Below are 21718 nucleotides of genomic sequence, written 5' to 3' on the forward strand. Positions count from 1 at the left end.
TGAAAAATCCAGTTTCCTGACTTGAAGCTTAAGTGTACTTTAGTGGGGCTGTGGAGAGTTAGGCACATGCCGTTTATCAGAGATTAAAGTGGGGTTTCAGAATTTAGCCTGTCCAGCAAGCTTCTTTCTGAGCAAACGCTGATGTTCCCTCTTGAAAATGGGAGTTCTGCATCACCAACAATTGTGCTGGTGTTTCAGAAACCTTCATGAGAGAGGAGGTGAAAGATAAAGCAAGATATTTACATGAAAGAAACTGGTGAATTTGCAGGTCATAGGCCAAACCCTGTGGCACAGTTGGGGAATGAGGAAGGAAACCCAACAATTCAGGTCCCACTACAGGTTGCAATCAGGTCTTGGTTTGCAGGGCGATGTGCAGTGATGCCAGTGTCTGGAATAAGCAGCCCACTCTGCCCTAGTGATTCCTTTCTGCACCAGGGGATATGTGCAGTTCAGCCCTCTGCTTTATGCTGAGCCTGTGCTATACAGAAATGTGCCTTGTTATAATTCAAAGATGAAGGTGTAAAATGAAGCTACCAAACACACATGTTCTAAATCATCTGGTTACTCTGTGTGTGTGTGGGCAGGGAGTCTTACATGGGTTGTTTGGTTTTTCTTATTTCTTCTCTTCCTCTTCCACCTTTTCCAATTATCCTGGATAATTGAGAGTTGGCTATGCTGGAAAGTCAGATTATTAAGATTTTTCTAAACTGCCTGCAGGTAACTTTGAATGCTTTGGTTTTTTTCTTTGTGTCTAGTTAAACTGAACAGTTTAATTGAACTGTGAAGTTATCCTAAAATGGTAAAAACACAATTCTGCTTCTAAAAGCTTTCTATTAAACAGGTTTAGCTACAGGAAGTAAGTAGAATTAGGGATTTCTTCCCTCTGCTGGTACTTGGACTTGGTTTTTCTGAAATTTTTCTTATTAAGCAGCCAAAAGGATGACTCTGTTTTAAAACTTGACTGCTCATTGAAAGCAGACAAAATAAGGATGCACCTAAGGGTGAAGGTTATATCATCTGAACTACACTGCCTACACTGGGTTCCACCTGCAGCATGACCATGAGGCAAGAACAATCCTCATGCTTAGCCTTTCAAAAGGTATGCTGTGCACACCCATCAGTCACCTCGCTGCCAAGATCTTTGCTGTACGCATTCAAGAGATAGCAAACAATTTCTGAGTATTATTCTGTGAGGGGGAAACTATGTGAATAAAAAAGTGATTTCTGACGTGCGTGAGGATAACTAATTTTCCTTTGGCAAGTTTCAAGTATGATATTTAAAAGCAAGCCAGTAGCATTCCAAACATACTGAACATTTCCCTAAACAAACTGCGAAGAATCCGGGTTGAAGACCTGTTTTCCAGCAATGGTGACACAGGACATAGCTGTGCCAGGCATCTTGAGCAACTGGAGAGCTTCAGACTGCCCTGTCTACCGCCCTGACACCCCATGTCCTTGGTGCACCAACCTGAATCTGGTTCTCTTTTGTGTCCTGAGTGTGTGACCTTCCAAAGAACACTTTTCCATGGGTACCTAGGAGTCCTGCTGTGACGAAATGGGAAAAAATCAGAAAATTAGTCATAATCCTGGGAAAATGTATGCTTGCTTACAAAGGGATCTTGGACCAAGGCATATGAGTTGGCAGCTTCTGAAGGTCTAGAAGATAAATGGCAGATGTCCCCAAACGGCTTAGCTTAGAAAAAATTCCTGCCATACACAAGTGCGTCATCTTTGGAGAGGGCTGATTGTGGTTTAAGAGCGAGCAGAAAGTCTGGCCTGTGTGGTTTCAGTGGAAGCTGATGCCTCTTTCAGGGAGTTCATGTAGAAGCGAACTACTGCTTGTTGTGTGAGCAGGGCTGGCCGTGCAGCTAGGGGAACTAATGCTGAAGCATCGCTGGGAAGGTTGCTTCATGACCAGACTTTAAGAAAAGAAAGAGCCAGGGATGGCTGTAACCTGGGAGCAATGAGTACTTTTTCCCTTGTTCATAGCATTCCCTGAGAGGGTGTGTGGCTATTGACTTTGTGGCCATAGAGAACAGTTTATTTTCTTATCCGTATTTAGTAGGTGTTTTTTAAAGTGCACATTAAAAAGCAAAAAACCCCAACCCTCTAATGACTGGCGGACTGTTAACACAGAAGAATCTCTTCTCCCCTCCTTACTGTATTTATGGGAGCCGCTGGCTATGCTAAATATTATCTTTGAAAACCTCTCTGTTTAAACTTAATCCTCTCATAAACCTTCAGCCCCTAGGCTGTGGCATGTGAAATGGGTCTGAAGTGCCCTTGCTCTGTATATTCATGCTGCTGTTGGCTTCTGCCTCATTGTTTCTAGGATCCATTAAAGAAGCCAGCCCGTTCCTTAATGCTGTGTGTAAACAGGGAATCGCCTTGATTCACGTGAACCCAGAAATTAAGCCATCTCCCTGAGAGTATGTCTCTGACAAATGTGTGCGCTCTACAGTGCACTCCAGTTAACTGATGGAGGTGGGGGCCTGAAGAGTTGTTAAGAAAGCTGCTTCCCCCTGAGCTGTAGGTATAAGGAATGCGTTAAAACAACAGCCAGCTTTCAGAGAGTTGAATATCTGTCTAAATAGCTTCCCAACCACCAGCTCCCCTCTGGGAAGAAAGGATATCTTCTTATCTAGCCAGAATCTCTTTCATCTTCTAATTTTGCCAAGGAAAAGTCAAGGCAGGGAACAAGTTTTGTAACCTGGCTGAAGCGGGAGGGAGGATCCTTACAGGCGGTACCTGTGCCCATTGTCTACCAACAATTCTGAGGGGTTTATAATTGTTATCTTCACTAAATGGTTTTAGTGCCTTTGTGTCTCCTTCAAATCCCACACTGAACTAAATCAGCTTAGTGGGATGTTACTGTAGGCATAGCAGCAGCAGTTTACAGCATTCCTTTGTGGGGCAGTCCCATGCCTCTGACAGATAGGACCCCAGATAACTTGGGACTCAAGTGACTTGGAAGCTGAAAAGAGATGAGGAAACCATGCCTGCCTTCAGAAAAAAGGAGAGAAACAGCACTGTGCTTTGGAGCAATCTATTAGTGAATCAAGAATAAGCAATAATTGATTTGTCCAGAAGATATTCTTGTTTTGGATATCTCTAACTTGGTAGTTGTTCGGAATTGGACTGATGGCTTCCATGTGCAACCTTTAGGAGAGAAAAATGCCTCTGGGGCAAGGTAACACACCTCAGGCAGCTCAGCAAATTCTGTGATAATTGCATGCCTGCTTCCCTACCTCTCCTCTGCCTGCTGATACGTCACTCAGCAAGCACTGTTCCAAGGGCAAGGAAGGCCATCTTTAAAAGATACCTTGGCAAGACTTGCAGAGTTTGTTATACTAATGAGGCTTCATTAAATTGGAATGGGGAGGACAGACCTGTCTTGATCTAATCAGAAGGGCCATTTGCTGAAGATGGTACATTGCTTTGTCAGAGCTGTAATTCAGGTGTAGAGCAGTGACTCTTAGAAGAAAGCAGCCAGCTGTTGGCCTGGAGTATAGGTCAGGTTCTGACCTTTTCCAACGGAATATGAACTTAAAATCCATGTGGGAGATCTGAATTGAGAGGAGCAGGCAGATGTACAGACTAGCTGGCTTGGCTTTCTTCACAGAGGAGTATTTTTTCATTCCATGGTCTAATCGTTGCTGAAGGAATTCTAGCAGGTGAGTGGCAGCACCCTTATTCCTTTCTGATGAACAAAGCATTGGCTCCTTGTCTGTGGAAGACATGAGAAATCTATAGGCAATGCTAGAGGCGTAGAGTGGGATAACTTCACTTCTCTCCCTCTCCCTCCAAAGGAAGCAAGAAATAAAAGGAGCAGACACAGAGTCTATTGTAGCATCAGCTCCAGACTTGCCACATGGCAGTTTAAATGTCATCTTGAAATGACATTTCAAGGTGGGGGTGTATGCAGACAAAGAATTCTTTGGTAGAGTCTAATTGACTTGAAAGATCCAAATTTTAAATATAGCTCTTTTGTGAAGTAAATATAAGCAAAGTAGTGACATGAAACTAAGGAAATCCTCTTTTTACTAGGATGACTTCCAGGTTTAATGACAAATCTACAAATTCCTTCCCATAATGCAGCTTCTTTTTTTGCCTGAGTAATTGGAAATGTGAGTTGTGGCTGTTTGAGTCGTTTGTTTCTTTGGTCAGTGCTGGCATGTTGGCTTCATCTCAGAAGTACTTAACGATCTGAAAGCCATACTGCAGGAGCACTAACCCAGGTCTCCCATCTGTTCTTACAGGGTACCCCTTTGCACCTCTCAAATTTGTTTGGAGTTATCTAGCAGTTTGGAATTTCTGTGGGGAAATTTAGCCAGAAAAATATAATCTCCCTTCAGTATGAAGCAGCTGTGGCTGAATGGGGCTTCCCTCAAAATTAAAAGTATACCTGTGGTCAAGTGTAAAGAAACATTAATTTCTGCAAATTCTTACACGACCCCCCCCCCACCCCCGAGAGCTTTAGATGTTTGTGTAAGGAATAACATGGTAGAAGCGTTGCAATGAGTCTCCATGTGGCTTATTTGGTTGGGTTTTTTTTAATTCCTTCACCCACCCAGTTGTCTTTATCCCAGTTTTCTCTTTCCTCCTTTGTAAAACCAGTACACATATATTTTTAGTCCCAACTTTCTTTCATGAGCGTTGGAGTCACACATGACATTGTTATTCATCCAGGTCCAAAATTAACATTGGCGGTCTTGCAGGCTAAAACCATACTAGCTTGGTGGGACATGTATTCTGCTGGGTCTCTTTTACTTCACTAAAAATAGGAGTTCAACTGTGTGCTTTCTTGATTTCCCAGCTGTGCTTTGTGTGTTTGTGTACAAGTCTGTCTGTTTTTGCTGTGACAGTGCCTGATAGGCTATGGCTGAATCCCTCAGTCCTCAGGTATGAGCAGTGTCACATCCTGCAATTTTAATTGTTATTCTCTGTACTGTCAGAATATTATACCTGAGGATTGCAAGCTGTTTTACATTCCTCCTCATAAGCGTGTGTTTGCCTGCCTGCCGGCTGGCTGTCATATTTGCTGTGCCTCTCCAGGTGGTTGAAGAAGCATTTGATTTATTTATCCTAGCTGTCTAGTACAGTCTGCTGTGTCTTGGAGACCTTCTGAAAGGTGGTGGGGGTGTAGGAAGGCTGGCTCTCTTGAAGTTACTTTGGAACAAATTCTCCAGATGCTATATCCTCTGGGGCTGTCTTGAAAGAAAAAGCTAAAATGAATTGTAAGCTAGGCAGTCTTCACACCTGAAATATTAGAGAGTGAGTGAAAAGTTCTGGTTTCTCTGTAATGCAGCTCCTTTTAGTATTTTCTATGCAGAGGATTGCCTTTTCTGTTCCTCTTTCCTTGTGAACTGTGAATAGTTGGTAAGATTCCTAAATGCTAGAACATGCAAAAGGTAGCTCTTGTTTGATTCTGAATTTCTCCTTTTGCCCCTCTCCCTAGATGATGTAGGTGTTTGGCTCAACACTTACTGTTTCTTTCTTTGTTTTTGTAGACCGAAGTGCTCCTGATCAACCAGATCTTTCGGGGAATTTTTTAAAAAGGAACTTTGGTGGGTAAAAGATGTGCCATGGAATGGTAGCACCAAAGAGCGACACAGGATCGTCTCTTGCCTTGACTAGCCATGGGTTATTCCTTCTGCTAGTTATCTTTGGTACCTTTATCTTGGAAGTACAGGCCACAGGTAAGTGAAACCTTTGCATGTGCTGCAGGGAGGGGGAGGTGTATAAGTATGGAGGTAGTCTTATATTTTTATGAGGAAGCTGGTGGTGGCTGATGCTTTTGTACGCATCTTTCAGTACTCACAGGAAAACTTCCATTGCTGCTTGTTAAGTAGGGGGGGCAGTGTCTGAACTGAACAAGTCTTGCATTTTGATAAATAAGTGCTTGTCCTTTACCCCATTTTGATTCCCCCAGCTTTTTTCCTCTCCATTCTCATCCCTTCACTGCAGCTGGGGGCACCTGGGCTGTCTCAGGAGAATGGCCTGCGTTTTGGTTCAGTGAGATTCTCATGTAGACACTCTTATCTGTATTCCCTGTAGGAGCTGCTTGTGTGAAGTAGTTTTGGAAGCACGGACTGCCTACAGCTCTTTGCACAGCTGATGAATCTGTCCGGTGTTTCCTTGTGTGCTACCTTCTGACACCTCAGCACCCACTAACTGCATGCCTCTTTTAGATCCTCTTTGCAACTTGAGTTTTCCTCCCCTCCTTTTTCTAACTTCTTGATGTTTATCTAATGGACAAGTGTGGTCAATAATGTAAATAGCAGTGCAGTGAGATGTTATGTGAAATGTCAACAAAGATGAGGGGATCTGCCTTGTAGAAATAAGTGGAAGAAGAAAATTATACCGGATACTCACAAGGTAGTACATGATGTGAAGTATGTGCTTGTTTATGCAGTATATGCTGAAATATGTTTTTTCTCCTAGACCAGCCACGATGTAGGTTTTTTTTCTGTAGATATGTCTGATCACAGGTTATGTGGGATGGAAGGAACAATTTTGTGTGCTCTTGTACAGAACTTAAAAGGAGATTAGTCCCAAAAAGGCACATAGACTTCAGCAGCTGTTTGCAACATAGAGCAACAGCTTGCCTTTGAAAAACAAAACCTCAGTTCTTGACATAGCTCTAAAAAGTCCTATTTATTTGACATATCATGACACCTGAAAACATCCCATGACCCACACTCCTCGGCATCAGTGAAGCTTGAATTTGCCTTTGTGTGGTAAAGCAGAATAACTGTTTGTTGCCAGATGCATTCAAAGCCTAAGTGATCCTTTATGAAAAAGTCTGTTGGTGCTGGAAACTGCTGGAGGAGTTGTTGATCTCCTTTTAGTATTGCTGGCTCTTGGAAGGGAGAGACTGCTGAGTATACCTTCCTGGCCTGATTTTGGCTTTGTAGGTAATGAGGGATGGGGGGACACACATGAGAGGGTGACGAATTAGCAAGAACTGATAGTGAGAGTGGGAAAGGGACAAGGTCTTTTTGGATCTGGTCTATCCTTGTTTTTTCCAGTCTTACTGTTATTGATAATGTCACTGCCTCATTTCGGATGTAGGTCTGTCAGATATGCCTCCCAGCCTGGGGCTGGAGTGCACCATCCCCATCTGAAACTCCCATTACACACTGCAGCACCTTCAATTGAGTCTGTAATCAGTATGCAAATGCGTTGTGCTGCACGGGGCTGCTGAACAGGGAAAGGCAGCCACAATACTGGCAAGCCTTTTTAGAATGATTTTTGAGGCATCCAGTCACATTAACAAAAGCGCTAGTTAAGCATGTCAGAAGACCCAGGGGTGGTTCTGCATTGTTTCCCTTTCTGTGTTGCTTTTGCTTCAGGACCTGAAACCAGCTGTGGTAAACTGATCAAGGCAGATGATCAGCTAAATAGGATTATAGTGGCTAGGCATGAACCATTTCCAGCAGGGAAGTGAGAAAGTGAGTGCATGTGGAGGGGAGCCCAAGCTCATAGCAGAGGGCAAGACATGCCGGGGAAAAAAATCCTGGGGGAGGGGAAGGGGTCACTGAGGAATGCTTCCATATACAGGTTTTCTGAGACTGGGAGGTAGCAACCCAGCTGCCAGTTGCTGGGAGGGATGGGGGAGCTCGGCGATGCGTCATGGGCCCGGAGAGCTGCACCTGCAGCAGCACGCCAGCCATGAGTAACATCAATGAGTGAGTTGGCTGAGGAGCGGAGAAGCCAGATGGAGAAACAAAGAATACTGGTGAGGTGCTGGGAAAATCATCTTTTCCTCATCTTTCTCTCCCAAACCACCCCACCATCCTCACTTTATTACTTTACATAGCAAAATCATTCAGAGCAGGCCAGAGCAAAGCGATGTTAACACGAAGCAAGAGATTGCATTAAATCTCTTGGTGGTAATGCTTATCTTGAATGCGGGGCCAATGTGACATGCTCACAATTGCTACAAAAGCTGAAGAATGTTCTCATAAAAAGACAGACAAGCATGGAGACAATGGCTGGATCAGCTCCGAGTGAGAAAACAAGAGCTTGTGATTCATATGTTTAAAACCATATGATGTATATTGTATTGCAATAATTTTGCTGTTTAGAAATTCTATTGCTTGAGTTCCAGGAGGCTTAGAGATATATTCACGTTCCAGGCAGGAATGTGTTCTCTTTGCCACGTGGTTAATGCAGAGGGCAGACTCATTTCCAGTCAGTAAGCATCTGGTCTGTCCTCTGGTAATAAATTGATTTTATTTATGCATGGGTTTTTAAGAAAAATCTTCGGCCCTTTGTCTCAAGCAATCTATCCAAATATCCTGGAGTGCCGTGAGATGAGTATGGTAAGTTGCTTAGTCACTAAGCACACTGCAGAATTTGGGGAAACTGCTCCCTTTTCACAGGAAGATGCCCATGAATATAAAAATAACAGCTGCACATATTTTAACACAAAACAAATGCAGCATTTGGTGATGGACAAGCAATGAAGCTATGTCAGAAGAGGAGGATTTATGGAAACTTCAGTGCTGTTCAGAAATATTTTTTGAGCTTTATCACTCTTGTGCCTTTTTTTCCCCCCCTATCTGGCAACTTCTTCAAGACTGGTTGGGGAAAATAATGAAGGCTTGAGCAGGCGAGGAGACTTGGAAGGCAAGGACCTGAAATGCTGAGGCTTAGTTCTTCATCTGTCTCTTCTGTTTTCTTTGAGGGTTCATCTGGAACGTAGCTAAGAGCCAGGGTGCTTGGTAGGTAGAGATGGGGAATTTTTGAAGTGTTGGAGAGGAGCAATAACCACTTCGTCTGCTTTTCTACAGATAACGTTTCTCTATTCTTTCTTTGTTGCTGTGATTCCCCCCCCCCCCCCCCCCCCCCCCCCCCCGTTTGGCCCTTAAGGTTATTCCCAAGCTCTCAAAGGCCTTGTGTTTATATCTCACTCACAATGGTCCTCCTGTCCGGGCAGGCTATTTTTGGAAGGATGACAGTGGATCAGAATAAGTTGTTCATTAAAATTTAACACACAGTCTCTAAAATACTCTGAAAGCTTCCGATCATTTGTGTTCCAAATGGTGTAATCTCTCTTGGATTCATAACCAGCTGTCAGAAACCTATCAAAACATAGGTTTGGCCTTTCATTATTGATAATAGCATCACCTGGTCCTGGGAAATGCAAGTAAAGGTGTTGGTAAAAGTATTAAACATCCTGAATTAAGCAAATATCAATACCCATAAAGGAGAGAGTTTAAATATTAACCTTTAAAAATTAATAATAATGTAGGCTTGGTGAATCTAAGTCCATTTAGATTTAGACACAGCCTGATTTTTGTTGACTGATCACATGTGAAATGCTATAAAGCTAGCTCTTTAATTTTTAGGATTGCCATTAAAGTGATAAATTGAGCTTGAATAAACTGAAACGACTTCATTCCTGTGTGTTGTCTCTGACGCAATTGCAGCCAATCTGCTGCTTGCTTTTCTAAGGTCTTTTCAGTGCCAAGGTTATTCTGCACAGAAGCTCTTGGATACCGCTGGTATTTGTTTGCATTGCATAGAACAGCTTGTTAGAGCGCACGCCAGTCACTGTGCAGATTCAGACTTGTTCCTATTCTTTGGGAATCTGTGCAAAGCAGAGGTTTCCTTTGTCTCTAATTATGCAGCTGAAAGGAAGGCTTTTATACAGCTAGGGATGAATTCAATGGTCATGAAAACAAGGACACGATAACGTTGGATGGCCAGACAGAAATGTGGGGAGGTGTCGTGCATGAGCAGATGATCTTCATTCTAACCTGCATGCTTCATATAAGTGTGGATTTGGGTAAATTAAGAGTCAGCCAGAAGTGTGCAGTTCTCTGTGGAGAGAAGGGGGAGCAGTTTCAGGTGCAATTCCTCTTTCCAGTCCCTTTGAAGAGCTTAGTAAGAGCAGAGTGGTACAGAAGAGCATGGTGAGGAGCTGCAGAATAATGGGCAGACCACAAAGGTTGCTAGGAAGCAGACTCAGACGGGCACAGAATTGGACTATTCAAATAATAATATTCACACTGTTACTACATTGATCCAGGCAGGGATATTGAAGAAACTGTCTTGAAGGGAGTAGTAGGGATCTCAAGAAGCCACACAACTTGTTTAACTTTAACCAGTTCTAATAGCTGAAGGATGAATTAAAGCAAGCATAATAGTAATCCTGAATTTTCCTTTTGTCTGTCCTAGGTTGGCTCAGCAAATCCAAAGGACCTGCATGTGAGTAGACTTATATTCACTGCTGTACTATGAGAAATGAGTGTGATGTTTTACTGGTTAATATAAGTGGCTGTGAGCTAGGATTCCCATTATACTTCTGTTGTGTTGGATAGGCTGAGGTCCATCTCTATGTCCCATTTCCATTTTTGTCCCTTGATAAAGGGTAAAGATGACTGCCCATAGTTTCAGAGAGGGAAATCAACGTTGTATGTTTCACTGTGCTTGAAGTGATCCCTGTGCCTTCTATAGCATTTAACTTCAAATGACTTGAGAAAAAAAAAATAGAAAAAATATTTTATTAAAGTGCAGAGAGAGATGCTGCTTGTGAGAGTTTTGAGAGGCTGCCAGAGAAGATTGAGAGTGCAGGGAGGGAAAGCTGAGGCAAAAATCCTTGTGTTTCCTTTAATTAAGAAAGGTGAACATCTCATCACAGAACATGGCTCTGGATGTATTGGATATTCCTGCATTTCATTTCCTGTGCTTGGAAAAAGTCTAAAATCTTTCCGGTGTGCATATTGTGGATGTACAGAACTCTGGGAGGAACTGGGAAGTGTATTTGGCTTCTGTATCTGTCTAAAATATATAAAATTTTGTGTAAATCTTTGTTGAACTCTGAAATTTGATTTTTTTAGTCTGAACTTTCCTCTCTCTGCCAAAAGAAAATAGAATGCAGGAACAGAGTCTGAGGGGAATGGATTCATAATGAAGTATTTTTAAAGGTGTGGGAGGAGAATTTTACCACCTACCAAATTTTGGTCTTCAGAGAGCGTGAAATGGGAGAAGAGGTGATGGAATCCTCTGAATCCTAGATTTTTATCCAATGCCTGGATAAAAATCCTTACTCCTGGCAAAACTGGTATCACACACACCTAGTATTAAGGAACTTTCCATGGTTGCTAGCAGGAGAATAAGCTGCTTTAGGAAATAACTCAAGAGTTGTCTGGTCCACCAAACCTTAGCTTCTTGGGCTGGAATGAGAAAGATGGAAACTAGTAGGAGCTTCATTATAGAGGGAAGCGGGAGGGGCGCTGAATGGCATGGTTTATTCTTCAAGAGAAAGTATTTGTGAACTTCAGTCCAGGTTGCTAAGCAGTTGCCACCTCCTGTTTATGCTGCCAGCTATTACTGACTGCAGTGGGGATGGCAGAACAAGTAAATTTGCTCTGGAACTGTGGCAAACTTCAGCCTGGGCTGTTACTGCAGATACTGCTGGAATAGCTGGTGTGTGGTATGTAAAGCTGTGGAGTAGATATGCCCTCAGCATGCTTACATGGGTGAGAAGGGGGAAACAAGTGTTAGGGCAAGGTGGGTAGCTGTAAGCTGTGGAGTCTTCAGCTTTTGCGGCTGAATCTGTCAAGGCCCTGTGTTAAACCCAGCAATCTGTATCTAGATGAGGATTGCTAAAACACTGCTGGTAACAAGCTGCTGATAGTCAAGAGTTGAAGGTAGGGCACTGAAGACGCTTGAACAGCAAGGTCAAAAATGTTTGTACCTTTGTGAGAGTAATTGGAACGCAGTGACAGGATTATGGCATTGTCTCAAGAGGTTGTACCTGCTTATCTGTGTGCACTGATCTGCACCTAAAAAACTTTTTCCTTTTAATGAACGAAACCTCTGGGGAGTGTTCATCTTCCTCTGCAAGCAGGAATTCCCCTGAGGCTCTACTTCTGCAAAGTATTGTATTGAAGGACTGGTGAATTGCTTACTTCCAGATATTGTTGAAGGGATCTGAAATAACCCCTTAGGTGTGGGGCTGCTTAGATGAGTTATAGGATGTGCTAGGTGGATTGGGATAGAGGGGGCTTGATGCTAAACTGTTGAAGAATAAAATGAGCTTTTTGGGCCAGCCTAGTACAGTGATCCTTTTATTATGGAAGGAGAAGGGGAACTTTTGGAGTTCCTGTGCTGAGAAGACTGCCTAATCTCAAGAGGTTGTGGGGATGCTCCCTCACTGCTAATATACCTTGGCCTGGCTGGTGCTGGGTGGAGATGCCTCCTATGTTCCTTCTTTATAGAGCCAATGCCATGAACACAAGGATAAATGCATTTATCTGTTTGGTATGGTAAGAAGCATTTCAGGAGAAGCAGAAACTAAAGAACTGAAAAGTAGGGTAACAAAAGAACATCTTTAAATCCTGCAGGCCCAGTGTTTTAGGTCTAGCTAGTCATCTTAATTCAATGGAGAAAATCTTTCTTTGAGAGCAGAAAGAAACATTGCTGCTGCTTTTGAGATATATCTTTTACTTTGTAAGTAAAGCAAGAAGCATGTCTGATTTGAAAAATGTTGCCATGCTGTAAAGTGAGATAAACACCTCTGGTAGACGTTGTCTTTAGTTTTCAACCCGCAGACAGGGAAGAAATGTGGTAGGCCTGACACATGCCTAGAGTCGTAACTAGAAAGCCAGAGGCTGATGCTGCTTTTCTGGCTTGAAAATTTGAACATTTTCTATGTCCTGAGAAAAAGACCAAGGTGATGTGTAACGAGTTTTGTGTCAGACATACCCTTAAGCACCCACAAAACTATGTATCAGAATAAAACTAATCTGTGATCTTACCAATTTTGTGGTTTAGGCAACTTTGCATTTTCTTCTGCTTCTTTTTCAGCAAGAGGGGTCAGCTGCTGAGACAACAGGTGAAGTTTTTCTATTTTAAGTAGAACTAGAATATTTTCAAGGAAATGGGCCTATCTGGAGACTCTTCAGGCATAGAAAAGGACTAGAAGCAAATGGAGATTTGCAGGAAGGTGGTAGCGTAGCTTGGAGGTGAATGAGGGGAGAATAAGATTCTAGGAAGGAAAGGAAGAAGACAGAGGAGTGCAGCAAAACAGGAAGGTGAAGTTTTCCACAGGTGGAGTTGTGAAAAAAATCCTGGTGGTATAAAAAGCCAGTTAGTGGCTTGGTGGTTAAGTAGTGTAGGTCCTGAAAGAAGGTGTTTTTTTAGTTATGCAAGCAGATTAGAATGGTTGAGAACAGTATGGCCTTGGGAGGGAAGACTCTAGTAGAAATATATGTATGTGTGTGTTTATTTTTTAATGATTAGGTAAGAGTGTCTTAGTGCAGGAGGATGCAGGATATGCCTTTACAACATGCAACAGGACTGACTAATGAGACACTGGCAGAGAGTTTAAGAACTTGAGGGTTACAAAGTGTGTGTGCCCCCCAGGGACTGAAGCATCAAGGCAGGAATCTCCTCAGGGCAGGAGCAGAGGAGAGTGAAGACACCAGTTGCTGGAGCACTGGCTGTGCCTGCCTACAAGTGCTCTAACATCATGGCTGGGGATCTGGAGGGGAGAGAAGCTGCGTAAGATTGTATAGCAACTGCGTGTGACACAAGACAGGGAGGAATTTCAAGTGGAAGTTGCTGCTGTGTTTAGAGAAACATCTGTGACTGTCTCAGGAAGTTCTGCTTTTCTTAGTTTGTGTTCAGTTTTATAGTTAATAGCTGCTTTACTCCTCTAAACAAGATAAACCTATTAAAGCTGCTAGCCCCTGGATCCTTGTCAACACCAAGGTATCACTCCCCTGACGGTAGTGCTTTCCTACCGGTCTGTGTGTCACTGTATGTGTGGAATGAAGTTATATCAGAGCGGGTTAGGGACTTCTGGTGCTGCCTTTCTCTTCCGGACCACTAGCATCCTGGAGATTTATCTCCAGGAGACTTACCTGATGCTGCAGAGGCCTTTAGGAACATGCTTCTGGTGTGTCATACAAAACCACAGCTGTTGATATATCCCTGGCTGGGAGAGAAGCCTGGGTTTTTAATGTTATTTCCTCTGGCCCATTCCACCCCTACCCTCAGGGGTAACTCTGAAACTCGGAGTCCTGGCAATGCGCCTGCTGCGTAACCCGTCTCCAGCTGTTGAAGTTTTAGGCTGGCTGACATGCTTCTTGAGAAGGTACTGTCAGAGTTCTGCTGAGCCATTTGTTACGCTGCAGCACATCTTTGCTTCTCTTTAGCATAGGCAAAGGACCATAACTGTAATGCTCTGTATGATCCTAAAGCTTAGTACTTCTTCCATTCTGTCACTGGTTTTGCTTTCCCTAACAAGAGTAACCTTTGAATGCTCCTGGAGAACAAACTTCAGGTTTCATTGTAAACACTTTCTTGGACGTAATTGACGTAGGTTATAAGATGCTAACAAAAGGTAACGGCTTTATCATTTGAGCACTTAGGCTCAACAGTCACTTTTCTCTCAACTGAGGAAATTCTTAATTTTTAATACATGAGCTGAAAAACCTGAACTGTCTTAGTGAAATCCTTGATGGCAAGTTTGTTTTTACAATCGTATTCTTTTAGTCCTTCACTACTTTGTCTTTCACAAGAAGTTAGTCTTGTTGCAAAACATTATTGCCGGTAGCCCAAAGCAGAAGTCTTGCTGTGATGTAGAAATACAATGTCCTTGAGCTAGCGTAATTTAACCTTCAGGCCTTCCTATTTTGAATCTATTTGCATTTACTTCTCAAATCTTTGACAGTTTGTGCTTTGATGGAGGCTGTTTCCCCTCTGGCATTTAGTAAGCTAGACTCTACTCGTGGAAAAGTTAGGGGAGGTGAGCAGTCCTGGGCGAGCTGAGTTCTCCAGTGGTACAGGGTCCTCGTTTAATTTTGTGTCACTGGAGCGGTAGTGAAACAAGTAGTTGGCAAGTTTGGTCTGAGGCAGGTGACAAGTCTGGCCGTCAGGCACTGTTAGCACGCTTCTGCCGTGTGGGAGAGGAAGTGCACACAACGGTGGCTGGGTCACTGTCTGCTGGTGTCAGGCGATGCCTCTGGTGGGTGAACATGCTTGAAGTGCAGTCTGGGTGCTGTGCTGGAAGAGGTTAGCCCCTGTAAGAAGTTCTGCCTCATCCTAGCACCCTGGAGGACTGACTGCCTCTTGGCATGTGCATCCAGCTATGGAGACTCCTCAGGGCTGGCGCACCTTTTCAGGCACTGTTTCTTTTTTGTGGGTGAGTTGTGGTTTTTTTTCTTTCTTTCTTTTTCCTGTCAGTGTTGCCTTGGTCATGTTTGGTCCTACTTTAAGCAGCTCTTTCCTGTCATGAGCTGAGCCCATGTAAGAGTTGAGTCCTTGTGTGGGCAGTGGTGTGACTGCATAGGGTAAAGGGGACGTTGCAGCCTGTCATCCGGTACATGGGTAGGGCTGCTTTTAGCATCCGTGATTCTTGCTGTCAGTAAAACCAAGAGAGGCTGGTGGAGGCTGCTAATTAGGGGTGTTGTGAGGAGATTCATTCTCTGACTGCAGACAGAGTGAGCAAAGACTTAACTATTTTACCGCATACCACTGGCCACCTGCCACTTATCTGAGGCCAGTCTGGAGTATTTCAAGCTTGGCCGCTTCAGGTGCCATGGAGCAGTTTGAGAAAATGAGAATGGATGTCTGTTCTGCATCCTCTGACAGCAGGGAGGCATCTATCACTAAGTCTGTTTCCATCTGCTGAACTCTTAACTTAATTAGCTGCTTTAAATGGAGGAAATTTTTCTCCTGACATTGGTTAGTTAGTAGCATCAAGGGAGGGTGCCTGCAGAACTGATGCTTTTGTGTTTTTCACTTAAATTATTTGGGTTTGGTAGCAGCATTTCAAAGCTGCTTGCCAGTGTGCACCATGCACAAATGAAAGCAAACACATCTCCCTTTCCAGAGGGGCCTGTCACCTTCCTTCTTTCTGAGGCAACAGAGGCTGGCATCCTCGTTAAATGCAGAGATACCTCTCTATAGGTAGGAGTTCAAACACCTAAGGAGCAGTGGGATGACTGAAATTTCAAGTTGAATTAGTTACAGTTTCTTTTCTGGCAGATGGATTTGGGGCTCTTACTTTTTATTTCTGTGATGTTAGAGTAGCTTCACCCAGTCTCATAGTGACGTGGGAATCGCTGTAAACGCAGCAGTGTTTGTGAATGGCAAATGTTGTTTCAGTCTGCAGCTTGCTTTTCCAGTTAGCCTGTATTTCACCTGGTGTAAAACTTAGCTTGATTTTTTTTTTTACTTCTCAGCCATTGTGGTGATGGTCTCCCTTTTCTCCTGTAGTGGGAAGCTGTGTGGGAGATGGTAGGAAATGGTAAGCTGTAGGAAGCACTTTTTTTGCAGCAAATCCTGTAGTGCTTAAGACAGGAATCATTACTTGAAGTTGGTTTTTCCCTGGTGATTCCCTGACTGGTATCGGAGGCAATGAAAACTGAACACTAAACTGAAAACAAAGCTTAAAAGCCCTCTGGTAACCATCTGTCAGTTGTTACAGATCACATGGTAGCAGGATCAAGCTTGTGGTGCCTGGTCTGGTCTCTGATCTCCGCACAGCAACTAGTTCCAGTTGGTTTTGCAGGGAAATTCAGTGCTCTCCATCTCTTTGGAGTAGCTTTCTCCATGGGAGGGATTCTTCCCCGAGGCTGAGCTGCTTCCTGGGGTTGTGAGGATAGACGTATTTATGTTGCTTAGTTTCTCTGAGCCATGCTCTCCTATACCAGTATCTGTTCAGTATCTGTTGTGCTAAGTCTAATGACCAGCTTGTGATGATTTTTACTGTCATGCAGTTGTCTAGCAGTAGCGAGAGAGCAGTTGGGGACCTTTTGCCTTTTTTTCAAGTCTTCCCCAAGCCCATCTTTGTCCTCTTGTACGTGTTTGGAGAACGCAAGGCTGCGGTGTATGGCTGCTGCGCCCCGGGCTCATGCCCCACACGCATGAATTAATCAGCTTGATCTTTCCACCCCTGCTGCTCGGGAGGGTCGGATGGCAGCTGCAGCTCCTGTCAAGCACGGTGCCAGGCAGGGAGCTTTGGGGAGGGGAGTTACAAAAGGCCCAGCTTAAATCATCTGTGTAAGGGCACAGCAGAGGTTCTGTCACCCAGGCCCTACCGCTTGTCTTCTGGTGCTATGGTTGTAATGACATTAGCATTTCAAAAAGGGGATTACCACAGCCCCCAGGTTCTGAGGGGAGGATATTTTGGCTGTTACTTTGAATCACTTGAAAAGCTGCTTTCTGGTGCTCTCTGTGCTTCCCCCCCAGCATGCGGATCCTGAAGGGATCAGGTGAAGGTGGCCACAACATGTTAAAAGCGGGTTGTTTATTGGCTTAAACATGGACTGGTAGATGCGAAGTTGTTGTTGCTGATAGCATGTGTTTTCGCTAACAATTTTGGAGAGATTGTCTGAGAATTTCCTAATGGAAAAGTTAAATATAAAAGGGAATGTCTTGAGATCACAACTGTATGCTAGAGAAGCATCCTGTAAGTCATGCTTACAGGAAAAAGTTAAGGTAACTATACTGGTTTGTCTCATATATTTCAACCAAAGGAAATGGGCAGCACACGCATCCTATTAATTCTCTGCCTTCCAGGCCTCTCATGGTACCAAAAATGCTTTCTCTGCCCCTGCACAGGATTTCAGGGAGGTTCCTTGGAGAAATGGTTGTTTTGGGTTTTTTTGTAAGATCTTGTTTAAAAACAAAAGTTTCTCAAGTAAGACTTACTTCCCGACTCTTGCAACTCTATTGCAATATCCTCACTTTGGATCAATAATCAGCTGATGTTCATTTTTCACTATGTTTCCTTTCTGATGTTGTTTGTGTTGGAAAGTTGCATTAAGGGCCTACATAAACTGGGCCCTGGTGGAAATTCCCCACAGTTGCTACCTCCTCTCCAGCTCCATTAGCTGTAGAAATGATGGGTCAGGCCAGGTTGATCATCTGGTCCCTGGGGCAAGAGAGCAAAGGGAGTTGTCTTGTTTGCCTACCAGAGAGAGGCAAGAGTACTTTGTTCAACTTCTTCAACCGTGTATGTGCCCTAAAATTAGAAGCCAACACACAGTGTCTGAAATAGGAGTCCCTTGGCTTGACTGTGTGAGCATGGTTGGAGGGCATGTAGCAGAAAATGCTGATGGTTACCTGGAGCCTTGTCCTGGGCAGTACTGCCAGTGCTGTGTGTCTTGAACTGTTGAATAAGAATGGGAAGATGTATTTTGGAGAGACGTTGTTATATGCATAGGCTGAAGTGTTCACAGGCCTTAATCTTTGTGTGTGCCCGTAAGGACTTCTTTTGTGTGTTCACGTAGGAGATAGTCCACCAAGTGGTTTTGCAAAGCAGCACTGGCTTGAGTCATGGCCGCCCCTTGCTCTGGAGGGAGCAGCCATGAGCTGGGCCTCCTGTGGTGACTCATGGCTCCTGCACGGGGACAGACAGCCAGAGACCGGCTGGAAGACCTGCATAGCCCTTCCTGAGAGAGATGGGAGGCCTGGGCCCTGGATAAGCTGTCCCTCAGGGCATCAAGGAGGAGCAGAAGTAGAGTTTCCTCTGTAAACACAGCACAGGGTACTTGGTGTGCTAAGGAAGAGAGGCATTTAACTTCTTGGTGTGAAAACAGGAACTGTTGGAAGGCCTTCCAGGAGTGTGGTGGCTGCTGCCAAGGTTTGTGTGCTTATTCAGCCCATTTCTAATTCTACCAATCTCCCGACCTGTTCTAATCTGCTTATTTCTATAGAGCAAATATGTGTCTATAAACTTCAGTGAGGATGGAGCGTCTTAGACATTAGATGCTCAATTGAACCTGCACTGAACAAAGGTGAAGCTTTTGGGTGCCTTGTGCCTCAGGTAAGCTGGACAGAAAGCACAGGGTGGCAGAGCCGCAAGTCCCTATGGTCACACTGTCTTGTCTTCTCCTTTCTTCTTTCACAGCAGACACAGTGTCATGGTTTAGCTCCAGCCAGCAACTAAGCACCATGCAGCTGCTTGATCACCTTGCTTCCCCAGGTGGGACGGGGGAGAGAATTGGAGGAAAAAAAAACCTCATGGGTTGAGGTAAAAACAGTTTAATAGGACAGCAAAAGAAAAGCAAACAACAACAACGGCAATAATAATTGGTATAGGAAGAAGGAATATACAAGAATGTAAAGGACAAAGGAATATAAAAGAACAAGTGATGCACAGTGCAGCAATTGCTTACCACCTGGTGATCGATAGCCTATCCCTGAGCGGTGATTCCCACTCCCCAGCCAACCCCAGTTTATATACTGAGCATGACGCTATATGGTATGGAATATCTCTTTGGCCAGTCTGGGTCAGCTGTCCTGACCCCCCTATCAGCCCCCTCCCAGCTTCTTGTGCACCACTGGCAGAACACGGGGAGCTGAAAAAGTCCTTGACTTTAGTATAAGCATTACAGCTACTTAGCAACAACCAAAACCATTGGTGTTATCAACATTATTCTCATATCAAATCCAAAACACAGCACTATACCAGCTATCAGGAAGAAAAACCGACTCTATCCCAGCCGAAATCAGGACACACAGCTATGCAAATCTGCCAGCTGTCTCCTTGAGAAGTTAGTCACTGTGCAACCAGCTCTGGAGCAGGCTTCTGAATCTGCAGTTAAACTTAGCTACTGTGCATCTTTGTGTGGCTGGTTTTAGGATGTGTAAGTTTCTGCATTCTCTTTTTGAAACATCTTTTCTCATAATGATGATAGGAATGAAATATTCAATATTATGGTGGAAGTAGGCTGGAGAAAAAGTAAACTGTGAATCTGAATGCTATGAACTAAAAACCTAGGAACTAAAGAATGCAGGAAACAACAAACAGCCTGGTTTCTGAGGGGCTGATCAAATTTTAGGTTTACTGAGGGAGGAACTCTCTGTCATTCCTTCCAGTTTCAGGGCAATTGCTGTTTTAAGGCTTGCAAGAGAAAGGTAAAGGCAGCAAAAAATAGAATGAATAAGTGCTGGTCATAACATTTAGTGGGATAAGAGCATTTTTAATTATTATGGAGTAAAAGGAGGAGAAAAAAGCATGAAGGAGAAAGTAGTTTTATTTCCCTTGCTCCCTGTTTGGAATAATGAATTTAATTACTTGGAAATAGCTAGTAGCAAACCAGTGGGGTTTTTCAAATGTTCTTTTAACAAGACTGCAAATTTTGAAAGAAGAAGAGGCAATTCAGTAAAAATAATTGAAGACATGAGTAAGAATTAACTGCTATATCCCCTGTTGCAAATGCTTTGTGTCTGTAGATGTTAAGAGAACTGAATTAATACGTCTCTGATGTACTGGGATGGAAGAAACCAGGGCAAGAAGACGCAATTCTAAATGCAGGGAAGCAAGTGAGATACCGACTTTCAAATAGGTTCTTATAATAAAGTTGTTCTTTCTTTTGTTCCTGTCAGCATAAAATAGAGACAAATACAGAAAGGAAGTGGCTGAATAGAGTAATGGGATTCTGTGTAACAAGCAGCAAGAGTGCATGAGGTGGGAGAAAGGAGATGGGGCAGAATGCCAGAAACAAGGATCTTTGTATAATAAAGCTTGTGTCAGAAATTCCTCCCTTCGTGATGGTATAGTTTAGTTTCCACTGAATTGTTTGCTCTTTTGTCAGCTTAAACTGGTCTTTATAAAGTGATATGTCAGCTAAGCAAGTAAATAGCAAAGAAAAATAGCATTGCATCTTCTTTAAATTAGGGAAGATATCTGGTGGGATGGCTCTGATGTCAGATCCATTTACCAGAAAATGAAGTTTTCCCAAGTGCTTGTGTCTCATTGGTAATCAGTTGGGAGAAGATGCCTCAAGTCATGCAAGCACTGCTGAAAATTTTGCCCAGCATGTTTAACAATCTGAAAAAGGGATTTAGTATCCTGCTGCTTAAATTTGCAGGCAATACAGTACTGAAGGAGAACTGCAAAATTGCCATAATGACTGAGAAACATGAGATTACTTTGATTAACACAGTGACTGAGTAACATCTGGAAATCCATGAAGAGAGACTGAAGCTAGCTTTCTCCAAAGGTTACTTGACTAGTAAGCAGATTGAGGCAGCGTTTGGAAGAAGGCACCAATTCATTCCCTTAAACAACCTGCAGTGGTGACAGCTCATTCTGAGTTGTTTCAGGAAGGCAGGGTAGAGCCATATGCCTTTTCATTTCCTCTTTGTGGGTATGTACCCCCAGACATAATACTAATTATCTGTACTAAAGGTCTACCAGCAGTACAAGAGGGCTTCATATTTCCAGCTTGTCCCATTCTGTGATGAGAACAGATACATTGCCAGAGCTGGCTGGGACCTGAATATCAGTGGAAGGAAACTTAATTCTCTAGCTGCAATTCTACCTGGAAAGATGCTTCTGTGTTCCCAGTCTGCCCAGTAGCAGCAGGCTCTTCTGTTATCTTCAGCATGAGCCACAGTGTGAGGGCTCCCCAAGGCATGATTTATTAGAAAACAGTATGCTGAATAAAGTAGTTTTATGCAGCAATGGTGAGGCATTTTCTTGTGGTTTTCTTAATGACTCCTTTTGTCAAGTCATCAAGAGGAGTGTTTGGGGACATGCCATGTTTTGGTCAGTCTCATCAGGTGCTCAACCATGGAACAAGCTTGTGCACTGGAGCCAGTACAGATGCTGTAGGACAAAAGTAGCTGTGCATTCTTGTTCTACGAGCAACTCTTGCAAAACCATCCTTCCTATTCCTATGGCTGCTGCAGCCCTCGGGATCTCCTTGACTACAGCATAGTTCCATTTGTGCAGGTATTTTGC

General features: G+C 43.5%; 1 protein-coding gene across 1 annotated transcript in view; it reads left to right on the forward strand.

The window, feature by feature from the left end:
• Positions 1 to 5578: 5578 nt before the first annotated feature.
• Positions 5579 to 21718, forward strand: part of SUSD6 (sushi domain containing 6) — a gene marked incomplete at both ends in the record, with an annotated part of 43595 nt that continues 27455 nt past the window's right edge. Inside the window, 2 exons of the mRNA XM_082000386.1 lie at positions 5579 to 5699; positions 10189 to 10218. Coding sequence (XP_081856512.1) covers positions 5579 to 5699; positions 10189 to 10218 — 151 coding nt within the window. The remainder of the gene's footprint in view (positions 5700 to 10188; positions 10219 to 21718) is intronic.

The sequence above is a fragment of the Phaethon aethereus genome (genome assembly GCF_964289735.1).
Source record: "Phaethon aethereus genome assembly, chromosome: 5".
Lineage (NCBI taxonomy): Eukaryota > Metazoa > Chordata > Aves > Phaethontiformes > Phaethontidae > Phaethon > Phaethon aethereus.